General features: G+C 44.6%; 1 protein-coding gene and 1 long non-coding RNA gene across 5 annotated transcripts in view; one reads left to right on the top strand and one right to left on the bottom strand.

Moving 5' to 3' along the window:
* LOC146190827 (sodium-dependent dopamine transporter-like) overlaps positions 1 to 8,348 on the top strand; it is an 85,035-nt gene extending 76,687 nt beyond the window's left edge. For 3 of the 4 annotated variants that reach the window (XM_084601204.1, XM_084601202.1, XM_084601203.1), the window contains 5 exons: positions 303 to 403; positions 1,102 to 1,281; positions 3,260 to 3,502; positions 5,581 to 5,808; positions 7,001 to 8,348. In XM_084601204.1, coding sequence (XP_084457330.1) covers positions 303 to 403; positions 1,102 to 1,281; positions 3,260 to 3,502; positions 5,581 to 5,808; positions 7,001 to 7,249 — 1,001 coding nt within the window. In that variant the 3' untranslated portion in view covers positions 7,250 to 8,348. Of the gene's footprint in view, positions 1 to 302; positions 404 to 1,101; positions 1,282 to 3,259; positions 3,503 to 3,937; positions 4,001 to 5,580; positions 5,809 to 7,000 lie in introns of those variants that run through there. The other variant, XM_084601205.1, reaches the window with a different exon arrangement.
* Positions 1 to 12,645, bottom strand: part of LOC146190826 (uncharacterized) — a 70,437-nt gene that overhangs the window by 48,362 nt on the left and 9,430 nt on the right. The window lies entirely within an intron of this gene.

Below are 12,645 nucleotides of genomic sequence, written 5' to 3'. Positions count from 1 at the left end.
TCACACCTTGCTTGTGAAACCGGCATTCGACATGAACTATATCTGCTCATCATTGTCTTTTCTGGCTTACAGAAGCGGTGTGTGCAATGAAAGTTTTTTGTTTTTTCATTAAAACGCGGAAATCAATCGGCCCTGGGGAACCTAAATTCACCCTGAATGTCCAGTTACCTCGCTGCAATTATCGAATATCACGTCTATGAATATTTGAGTGTGTGACAGCTGCTATCACATTTTGTGCAGTTTGAATATTCCTTGTACATACCTCGGCACTAGTTCGGATTATTTTTGTTGATTCCTTACAGGGTTTAAGCAGTTCGCTGAAGACGCTGACACAATCCTTCAGCAAACCCTTGGGAGAGGATGGATGGTGATTTGGTCTTTCGTTACTCCTGGTGTAATTCTCGTAAGTAAACTTGTCTCGCTTTCTTCATTAGTGTTATGGTATATTGTAATAGGTTCCCACATTGCTATAGAGTCTCTTTCCTTCTCACTCTGTTCCGGTGCTGTATCCTCGAGCATGGAAACAGTAACTGAACTGCGAAAGCTTCCAACCATCATATGGCGAAGCCTTTGAAGTAAAATGTGCGCACACCTCACTATCGCCTAGTAATACCAGTATTCAGCAGAGGTATTTATTTCTTCGCTTGATTTATAAGCGATGATTGGCAGCTTTGCGATTAGAAGTTTTGCACTATCGTTATTACGGCATAATTACCTTGTTCGCTACATCATCTCCCTGCGAAGGAGCGAAGTGGCTATTAGTAAGCACTCACAAATGCACGTTTGCTGCAAAGCATATCTCAAGGGTGGGTTCGGCGGATGTCTTGAATTTTCTTCCATTGTGTATAATCTACGGCATATAGTGTTGAATGCGTTGGTATAGACGCCGGTTAGTGCACTAAGCTAGTCCGGTTGAATTATTTAGACATGATTTTGGTCACGCTTGTGCCATATCTTAACTATAAAATGTGGGCTCATCACAGATGAATTGTTTAAATGCCATATTCTATCTCTATTCGTTGACGTTTTGAAAGAAAATAAAGTCTAGTTGAAGATGATATGATGGGCAGAATTCGTATGCCATTTATCCTGAAATCGCAGGTCACGCTGGTGTTCACCATATTCGGAAGCCCCGACATCTCGGCTGGGCTCTTCAAAAACTCATTCTGGGGGCCAATACTAGGATGGACCTTGTTCGCTGTAATCATCTGCCACATTCCGGGTTATGTGATCTACAAGATCGTCTACACAGGATGTTACACTGAAGGCAACCGGTGGGATGTAAGTGCCAAGTTGTGACGACGCACGTCGAAGTCAATGAAAGAATACTTTCAGTGGCATAAGCATTAATGCGACTTTCTGAGGAGGAAGCTGTAGTTTAATATTTACTCACCGCAGACTCATAGGATATCAGCAGCGTATCATAATATTGGAAAAGTTGTAACACGGATAAGAAATACAATAACGGTCGTTACAAATGAATTTGTTCTTGGTGTCTGCCAAGAGCTGCTTGATATTGATGTCTATTGTCATACTTCGCGGAGAAGGTGCAGAAATTTAACGATATCCCTACCCGATATCTAAAATGACCATTCTTTAAGGGTATGCGTAGCTCTTGTTCTGTGCGAAAGCTGTAAGATTTAATATTTTATGTAACACATTAAATTAAAACTAAATAAGTATAATTTTCACGCATATATATTATTGAGTAACAAAATAAGCGTAGCAATTCGAGAATATAATAGCCAAAAACAACACTTTACAAAAAATTAGACAAATCTTGTGAAAATAGACCCTCACCTGAAAAAAAAAAAAAAGCTTTATAATTTTTCTTACAAATGCAAAATGTTTGGCCTCTTGTTGCCCTTCGCATTTGAAAAGTATTCGTGGCAAAAAATATTAACTGATAGCGCAAAACGTGGCCCACGACTCAAACGAAACTAAACGGTGCGCTGATGATGATGTCCCAGCCTGGTTTCCATCGTCGTCCCTCTTATAACTGGACAGTATGTTCAGGCTCGCTGCTGCTCTGAGTGTAGATACGTGGTGTAGATACGTGACAGTGTAGATAGGTAGTTACGTGGTGGCATGACAAGCGATGGAACACGACGACACAACAAAAACAGAACGGCATGATGACGACGATGAAATAGGCTTTAATGGCCAGCGAGCCTTGCGCGAGCACTCCGCCCCGCGCCACTGCCCGCTTCGTCGTCTTCGTAGCAATATCAACCGCAGCTAAAGAGACTTTCAACACTCAACAGCTGACCATTCTTGTACTTTGGAACGCGTTCAAGAAACGATGCCGCGACGGACTAGATAATGTCTCTGAGTGTAGATAATATCAACCGCAGACTAGGCGAACTAAAGAGATTTGCAACATTCAAGAGCTGACCATTCTTGTACTTAGGAACGCGTTCGAGAAATGGCGCCGCGAGGGGAAAAAATTAATAAAACTATATTAAAATCTAAACTTCAGCTTTCTGAGTACATGACAAACTGCGCAGCGTTCCAATAAGCAATGCGGAAGGCTGCAAAAGCGTCGCGCGAATCGATCGTTAACGGGCTTACGAAGCTGAATGGGCGCTGTAGATAAAGAGGTACACGGGTCACTTCGAACACAAAATAATTGTGCTCTTCAACCCACTGTGTGGAAAATTTTATTTTATTTTACTCCTCACTACGTGAACTGCTGAATAATTGTTCATGTCTGGAAACTCATTTGTTCAAAAAGAAACTACAAAAGTTTGGTTGCATTTGGCGGGAGAAATCGTTTACTACTTGAATTCACACAAAGACCAGAGCAAACAGGATGCAGACAAGCCTGGAGGAATATGCAGGCTAGGAACTTCCCAAACCTAGCAAAGTACCACAAAATCTGGCCCCCAAAATTCGCATACAACACATGCAGTGCATGCGGAGATGTTTCTGACATCATTCACATGACATGGAATTGCAAATAGCAATTCGAGAAACTATAAACTCGAGCGCTCAGCAAACGGAGCGAGAGGCGAAGCTGGCCCAGACAGGCCTCTCTGAGCACCGCAAGCTGCTCACCAGGACCCGGAATGTCAAAAATCTTCCCTAATCGTGGACCAATGAAAACCGTACACGCAATTCCGTGAGCTAATTAAAGTTCTCTCTCTCTCTACCTCTCTCTCGCACTACATATGAGGTATCCGATCGATCAAGTTTGCTTATTCTTTCGGCAGAGGTTTTGTTCAAATTTCTTTCTTCTCTCGTTGCGTTTCAACATCAGGAGTTCAAGCGTCTCGTGAAGCCAGTGCCCTTGTGCACCAAGGTGATGAAGGCTGACAAGAACGCCAAGGCCGGCAAGGAGTTCGCACCGGCGCCTCGTATCCTTGTCATCCGCAAGGACGAGGCCAGCCAACACGGTCAGCTGTACATTCCCTACGGATTTGTCGTCTGCCCAGAGAAAAGCCCCAAGACACTGAAAGGGGCCGCGCACCCAAACAAGCTCGTCTTCTCATTCCCCGATGTCGTAAGCGAATTTCTGCTTTTTTCATATTGCGCAGATAACCTTGCTCGAGTTAGTTTCGGCTCACGCTTTCCATGTTTTGTTTTAGATTCGGTCCTTCTATCTGCCATCACGCGGGCCTCATTGCTCGATATCATGCCTTTAACCTGGCGCACGTTTAAACGTCCCATAGATACAGTATCAATGTGTACTTTTTTTTTTTTTTTGGACTGGTTAACTCTGGATGCACAGTTTCTACTTTCAAGATGTGCACAGCGTCACAAAGTTATCCTTTAGCTTTAAAATTGAAATAGCGATACAGAAAGCATTGTTTCCAGCTAAGTTGGGAGAAAATAATCAGCGTGACTCATTTATAGGGTAGTCGCGAACTTTTGCTTTGCGGGAATGCGGGATGCGGTGATGAGCTAATGCTTCCTTTGTTTGTGTCGTCACACGTAGGCCACTCCAGGGCCAACCGACGATCTGTTTTTCCAGGTCAGTTTGTAGAGTCTGTAGAGTAGACTGTCACAGCTTGCACGGCTTGCGACCATTAGAAACCTGATGTGGAGTAAAACTGAGTGAACGTAGTAAAATGCGTAGTAAAATGCAATGTGGAATTAATGCATGCAGTTTTTATCTTTTACACAGATGCGATATCGGATGTATATATGTGCTTCAAATGAATTTATATCTCTCTGCCAAAGTTCAACAGCGCTGCTGATGCGTTCAGTTAACGGCAAAATATAAGGTACACCAGGTACAGACGGAAATACTACTGAGAACAACCAAATCGATGAGATGTCGAAAGATTATTAAGCAGGATTGAAAAGAAAGAACCGCGGACGCTGTAGAAGAGAACGAAAGCTCTCGTTGGCAGCTGGAGCTCATTAGCGCAGCCCCAGACTGGAAACGTTTCATACGAACACGAGCAGCCAATATTGATATCACATTTCAGGACAGTTTTAATTACGAGTTCTGTACGAACTCGTCTCTGACAGACAGATAATGATGTATGGAAATTGATTTCACTGATAACAAATAGCCTGGTGTGAAGCCTGCAATTGTAACGTCCGTCCACGTTGGCTAGTGTTCCGACAGAAGTTACGTACCAATTCTTCATTAGTAAAATTGCTACTGAGTTCTTTTGCTCACATTCATTCTTACACAGAATTATACTAATATAAAAACGCTCAGGAACGCATAAATAAGATCTGTTCATTTCTTATCCACTGAATACAAACTCTTGCTCTTCGAATTTCACACGCTGCCGTTTTTTATATAAATTTTTTTGCTGCATTCTGTGCTGCGCCAAAAATAAAAAAATTAAAAGAACAGTTCAACGCATAAAAATTTCAGAATACTATAAGCAGCTTTCGACAGCAAGGTGTTTTGTGTGTCCTCCATTGTCTATGTATATAGATTTTGGGAGTCGGCAATCTTCATTTTGACAGCTGAATACTAGTTAATAAAAGGTCAATGTGTTCGGGAATAACTATCAATGCTAATCGTTCTAAAACAGCTGAGCTTTTGTAAAAGAACGCATCATTTTTCAGCATAGAGCACTGAAATTGGTTTAACGCCTCCTATGGCGTGCTTCTGCTTCTTTCGCTAGCTTGTGCTGCGTGTTGTGGCAGATTGCTATGCTACTGAAAGTATGATTTGTTTTTGCTGCTGTCTTTGTCTTTGCTTGCGGCAAAAGGCTCGATTCCCGACCACCTTCTTTCTACATACGGCAGGAAATGGTTCAGCAATGACGTGGGCGCAGATTACAATTTCTGCGCACCTTCATATTATGCGTAATTTTGTTACCTGAGTTTAGTTACGTCAACTGTGGGAAGGCCTTCCCAGTGCTCGTATAGTTTTGTAGTCAAGTGTGGCTGCCAATGCTGTAAATCTTACAAACCGTGTAGCGCATTAATAAGTTCATTTTTTGGCGGCAGAACTGGCTATGCAATTCAACAGTCTGCCGGCTCAATCGCTCGTTAATTAGGGCGAATATTTCGAATAGTGACGTCTGCGGCCACTGCAGTCGAGCTAGTTTGCAGCGAGTTGTAGCGGCTCCCTTCACTAACGACGAACATGTGCGTCGGTGTTCATTTCAGGACCAGTCGTACAGCCTCACGGACAGCAATGTTACGAGGTTGATGCCACCTCCCCGATGCGACGAGATATTTTTCTACACTCCGCAAATGTCGCAGATGCGCAAAAAGCTGCAGCTCAGTTCAGACGAAGAGCAGCTTCCTCACTCTCCGTCCAGTTCGTCCACACACGAGCTCTCCGAAAGCTCCAACTCGGACGAAGCAGACGCCCCAAGAAAGGACGACTTTCGCGTGAGTACGCATTTGACAGTTGTTGAGGAAGTTTTCGAGGGTTATAGTGGCAATCCTGGTGAATAAGTAGGATGATTTTGAATGGGTCGCATGATTTAAAGATCCTTAGTCTGGCTTCTAGCTCGGCAATTACTATTCAATACTTTCCAAAATGTAGCATATATTTATGCTCGGTGGTACTTAGCTCGACCAAGATACTTTTGCGTTAAGTAGGGCAGTTACTAAAACTATACGGGTAAAATACTAAAAAGAAAATCCTGCGATTTTTTCATGATTTGTGGGACGAAAAAGTGGTTGCCCGGTGCCTCACAAGAACACTCACTTCCATGTCCGTTCTCGGCACATCACACCATATAATATCTTTGTGGGCACCTTCGCTTTAGCAAACAAGAAATATGGCCGTTAGAGCAGGCCAAACGCAATAACATTCTTTTGATCGCTAGATAGACCCTGGAATATTTATTGACATACCCAGGTCTGGGCGAAGGCATTGCAGCCAGCGTAGCAAGTCCCACATACTATAGCTGGTGTTTTTTTATTTAAAGGAAGCATGTTCCCAGCGTCGATTGGCACTTGCTGTTCCCCAAATATCCGTTATGTACATTTTTTTTTTGGACCAGATTGCCAAGCAAGCTGCTGCACGTTGACGAACGAACACACATGCGTTTGAGATTTCGCTGAGTAGTCGGATGATAAATTGCAAAGTGTCATAGAAGGTTGAGAATAGAAAATATACCGAAACGTGTAGAGAAACATCTGCGCTCCAATGTTTGCCACTTCCTGAAGCAATTTAAGCTACGTGTGCCCAACCATCAAATCTCGGGCTGTCAAAATATGGGCACATAATAGTGAGGATAAGCAGTTACGCGAATTGTGCGTGAAGTAAGCCTTTTTGTCGACCTTATGCTGGTCTTGATGGCAGCCACAGGCCTCCTTCACTTCCCTTTTCGAACGATATTTTCTTTATGAGGGAATAATTGCTGACACTACTACTCCAAGGTTAACGTTTGTCAAGAGTAAGTACGTTTCCTGCTATAGCGCGTATAGCATAGCAAATGAGCGCAAGCATATAAAATGAATGGCCTCCAGACAACCTTTATATGCTGTACGCCGTCTACCTCGACCTCACTTTTTCTCTTTTTACTCTCGTACTCCAGCAAGGTACTCAACCTTCTTCCGTCTCGACTTTCAGGTTCGCCGTGTGAGCGTGGTAATCACGACGGGCGATCCGAGCGACGACCGCATCGTGCTATCTCCGTCCTCGCTCTCCAGATGTGCAGAAAGCCCCGAAGAAGCCGAAGCCGAAGCAGACGCCGAGGCCAGCGGGGAGAGCGTCAGCGTGGGCGGCGGCGCCCGCACACGCTGCAAGCGCCGTGCCTCCCTAGGGGTGCTGCGGACAAGCGACAAGGACACCGAATCCGTCAAGACGTCACACGTCTAGAAACTAGACGCACGTGGGCGTGCCTGCCTTTTCTGTACCTTTGGTGCGTTCCGCCGTCGGCTTCTAGTGTTGATGACACTCGCCGGGCATCGTGGTGAAAACCGGACCTATATGATCGGACTGTTTAGTGTCGACTACGTCAGCATGCGTCATCAAAAACGTGCCATAGCGCGTGGAATGTGTTTGTAGCCGGGCAGCCATCTGGTTAAAACTGGCTAATCTGCACGAGCGGAGGGCATTTGGAGTATAATCATCTACATGTTTTGCATCAAATACTGTTAGTGCGGATTGTTGGTACGTTGAAATTTTCGCTCGAAAACCCTTGCCTCGTCTACGAAGACTACCACTGTCTAGGGGATCGAATTCCATAGGCTATGTGGAGAGTCTTAATTAACCATTATCACAAATCGTAGTCACACAGGAAAGATGTGCGCCATACGTTAGCTTGTTGGAATCGTGAAAGTTGACTACGGTGAAACGCTCATCCCCGGAACTCGCAAAATTGTTCTGTTGGTGAAACTTAGTGATCGTTTTGAAGTGTCATCTAGCTCACGTGTCGAGCAGCCCAATTTTTTGTGCCTTTATGAGTCCACAGGCTGACCATTCTGGGCATGCGGGTGAACATACCAACATTGTGAATATATGTACGTTGTTTCGCGTGTTTTAATGATATGCGCATATATTTTGCAGATGTATTATTCGTTTTAGCATTTGTTCAGTGAGTTGTACTTGTTCTCGCTCATTTCATCTGAGTGACTGTCACGTGCTTCCAGCACTTGAGGAGCATGCAGAGCATCCCTGCATACCCTTCAGGTAAGCTGTATATTTATTCTCGCCTGCAGGCGGCTTCGTCAGCTTCGATATTCATCATTGCATCTGTTGCTCGAAGGCTACACTAGTATATGTTTTCACGCGCGAATATGTCCGGCCCTTCGATGAAAATATGTCGCTTAAGTTTTTACCAAGCAGGCAATGCATTCCTTGTGAAAGAAGTCAGAGTGTCTCGTGCTATGTTACCGAGCTGACTGACATATCTTTGAGTGTAAACGTTTGTTGAAGAACAGCAATAAACGCTGAAGTACAAGTTTTCATCTGGAAATGCTGTGCAGAGATGTCTCCTTTCCAAGCCAGAAGCTCCGCTGTTTGATCTTTAATTTCTGAACACTTTTGGTTTCAGTGGTTTCACGTAAAGCCCTTCAGGAATCTATCACGAGCATATTAATGCCATCGATGTAACTCTCAAATAATGTAGCGCATTCGGCAGGAAAAGAAAACAAATGATGATCTGTAGTAATAGGAGAGCATTCGACTACAATCAATTTAGAGTCATAAGTTAGTCAAGAAAGTAGCGGACTGGTCGAAAAGGGTCATCACAAGGTTACATACTAATTCGAAGAGAACAAACGCTGAAATGCAGAAGGGGAGCGAGCAGCCAGGATAGTGCGAGAAAAATAGGCCTAAACCTTTTCTCAACGGCACCTGCAGGCTCCACATCACTTTACAACTGCTCGTTGAGGTTCTACGTTTGTCGCGCCGCTCTGTTTTGCATGGATCGACAATCTGCAGTGTCTCTCAGCCGCGTGGATTTCAGACTCTCTCCCAAGTGCTTCTACGACAGCGGTGGCTCCGCCCAAGCGACTAGCAGGTGCCTAGAAAGGGCGAAGACATACTCAGTGCATGATTATGAGTACGGCAAATAAAGATACGATTACAGCGACATTAGGGGTGCGGTGAAAGAACTGAGATGGAGGAACCTAGCGGCAATGCGGCTGCTTATGCTTTCGGATTCTAATACTAAGGTTATTTATTAGGCGTCCCCATAACATTTTTCTGCTAATCTAACTCTTAAGCTGAAGTTTCACGTAAATAGGATTCTAATTAGCTCTTTGAAGTGCCCACAGAACACTGTTTCGCAACACTGGCCGCTGACGCAAACATGACATCAGATCTGCATTGTGGATGGTTGACACGTGTGTTCATGAATCTAAGTGATTATTTTTTCAGTTTATTTTACTGCCGTCGTAGTTCGTGTAATAATGGATGACGCTATAAAATTACGCGGCGAATAGGAGGCCGAAAATTTTGTCTATGTCCAGGCTGAAACTACTTTCTTCGACTAGCGAGCTAAACACCGGCCTGCGCTCGGCTCTCTGGCTAAAGTTGGGCGCATCTGCCATAAAATTACAGACATGTGACATCGTACCGAACTCACCGGTTTACCCGCCGTGGTGGCTCGGTAATTCGGGCGCTAGAAAATTCAGCCTGAAGACCATGGTTCAATTTCTACCTCGGTAGCACCGTCTGTATAAAAGCGAAGCGCAAGGCACCCATGTATACTGCGCGATGTCAATGCATGTTAAAAAACCCCAGGTGGTTCAAATTATCAGAACTCCTACACTGCAGCGTCCTTCATCGCCTGAGTCGCTTTGGCACATTAAACCTTATAAACAAAATGAAGCTATACTCTCCGACGTAATACAACAGAATCCCCTTCGCCCATCTTCCCCTCATAACGAAATTGACAGGATGCGCAACGTCTTTGCCCTTAGAAAACACTTGAACATAGTTATAACCAGTCATTCACATATGGGTTCACATTCCATCAGAAGCTGATTCCCTGGTATACCCCGCATTGTCTGTCGCAGCAATACAGGAGAGAGTAAAAGTGAATGACCAGGAGAGCGAACAAGCAAGGCGCACTCGAAGGAGACCTCCCTGGATAGCAAGCACATGTGCAGGCTATGAGGAGAGATGTCGTGGCGCACGGCATCGAAATGAAATAAGAAGAGTTGAAATTAGAAATCTCAGGCGCGGTGGCCTGAGATTTCGGCGTTCCCATGCTTCATACGTTGCGGTGGCACGAGTCTTCTCTCGATCCACTACTCCTAACCTTGTTCACTATATCACCGCTTCTCACAGGTCACGGGTCTCTGTTGTGACTTGTTCCTGGCAGCGACGTAACCGCGGTGCAAGCGGCAAATTGCGCCTAGTTAAAACATCACGATGCTTCAGTTGTCTCGTGTTTCTCGGCCGGCATGTTGCTATTGCCCTGAAATGCACACATTAATAAAAAATCGCCTAAGACCACGGCCGTACACTGCTGTTGCTTCCGTTGCTGTCAGTTCTGTTCTCGAACAGGCTCGGTTGTGTTTCGCTGCCCATGACCGCGCCACGGTTGTTTCCTTTGCACCTTTCCTTTACGCCGTGATCTTCAATCTGTGAGACTTAATCTATGGCAAAGTACATAGTGTTGAAAATCTTAGAAGTTGCATCTCAGCTTAACGCTCTAAGCTGATTCCCAAAGTTGATGCGAAAAGTGCTGCATGAGGAACATTTGCGATCGTAATTGAATGCGCAACAAATTCAACATTTGAAATGCAATATTTCCAATGCAACATTTGCAATGTAAGCTCTGCAGAACATTTGTTAACGAATCATCAAATTTGAACGGGAACATCGAATCTACAGAGGCACCGCTGCAAGGCGACCAACTCACCCAACGCAAGTACTATACCTATTTTTTCTGAATCCAATTCTGAACGGCATCCATTTTTCTGAACGGCATCACGGCTCAATAGCCGTGATGCCGTTCGAGATATTTATATGTACAGATTAAATAGAGCAGTCACTAAGGAAATACTATGTGACTGTCACTGAATGCAATAACTACTGTAATTTGTTTTATGAGGCGACTACGCACCATCCGTTCTACAAGTTTTACGCAGCTTGACCTTCGAGCACTCGGTCGGGCATAACTTTAATCAAACCTTTTCCCAGAGTGTTTCAGGAGAAAGATAGCTATTGCTACATCCCAGTGGTGTCGGAACAGTGTCGTTTTCAATTATTAGTTTACAACTGTAAAACACGTCGCAAGGCAAGTTTGTGCCTAGTGTGATAAAAAAAAAATACTTGTTAAGTCGCTTCTTTGTGTTGTATTTGTAGCGATTCATCTTCTACAAACACTTTTGCAACGTGCATAATATAAAGGCGTTCGCTTTCGGCTAGGTTAGTTCGGACTAAGAAGCTCGGCCTGCCTTTGAGATCTTGTAATATTCTTGCTACTCTGCACTGTGGAAGAGGAAGGGGAGAAGAAAGAGATTCATGATGGGTGACGATGTGGGAGAAGGCATATGAATATATACAGGCACGACAACTTGGATTACAAGCGCGAATAAGTCCGGTGGCGCACAAAACACGGCAAAGAGCCCGCACTGCCTGGGCACCCTTCCCCTTGTCCTGCCAAGCGCCCAGGAGCAGATCCTCCGACAGAGGCCTCTTGTCCAAACGCTTCAAGGAAGAAGCTAGCACATTTCTTTCATTAGCACACACTGGGCACACCAGTAATATGGTCCACAGTTTCGGGAAAACCACAAGATGAACATTTCGGGGAGTACGCCTCACCCATTAAATGCAAATACCTACGCTTGAAAGCCACGTTTAAACGAAGTTTGCGCAGCAAGCATGCATAATGGCGCGGAATTTTAAGCGGAACATAAAATGTCAATGTTCGGTAGAGTCTTCTTAGATGGATGTGTAGGGCGTCTGGCTGAGCCCAATAAGCTTAATCATTCTGTCCAACCTCTCTGCCTTCACTTTCAATAAACACATCTACCTATCTTCTAATATACTTCTAATATCCCTGATCGACCTTGAGCTCTTTTGAACCACTAGATGGCCGACATTGCCTGCGCATTTCTATAAATTAAGAAAAGATGTGTTTTGCTCCTCTTCTTCGCGGGTTCAAATAAACGTTTCAGTGCAGAATAATGAGCAATATTTATTGAATACCATAGAATCGCGTTATTAACCTTCTTTTCTACGTGCGCTTAGTTTTCTTCGAAAGTATCATTATACTCATTTCACTAGTACTTTTTATTTCATTGACCCCTGGCATGACAAAACGTGCCACGAAGAGAAGTTGCACGCGTACTGGCGAAGCCGCCTGCAGAGCCTGCTCACTGTGCGTAGATTCACGAGAAGCAGGAACCGCAATACGATGGTAAGCCGCCTGTCAATTCTTTGAACTTACAGATTCACATTTCACGATCGACAACCCGCATCTTCAGCCGTAGTGAAACGCAGACCGAAGCAAAAATACACGGGAGTTCTTTCATTCGCTAGGAATTTTGCAAATCTGTGCTTTGTTCTCATCTTCATCTTCTGCTGCGCAGTTCAAAAAGAAGATGCGCTTGCCAGTCATCGACGCCATCACGTCGGGTTGCAAAGCGGAGGAAGAAGAGCCCCTCACTCAGGGAGTTGGATGCAATGCTACTAAGACTACTGTAAATGTGTCGGCGACGCGCACTGCGGGCGTTGCGCAGGAAGCAGGCCACCAGACTCCCCGGAAGACGGTAGACAAAGAAAGCGCTCAAGGCCAGGTTTCAACTACGACCGGA

This window comes from Amblyomma maculatum, chromosome 4, assembly GCF_055883805.1.
Source record: "Amblyomma maculatum isolate TAMU_Amacu chromosome 4, ASM5588380v1, whole genome shotgun sequence".
In the NCBI taxonomy this organism is placed as follows: Eukaryota; Metazoa; Arthropoda; class Arachnida; order Ixodida; family Ixodidae; genus Amblyomma; species Amblyomma maculatum.
Note: the sequence above shows the minus strand (reverse complement) of the source record. Positions and strands in the feature narration are given on the sequence as shown.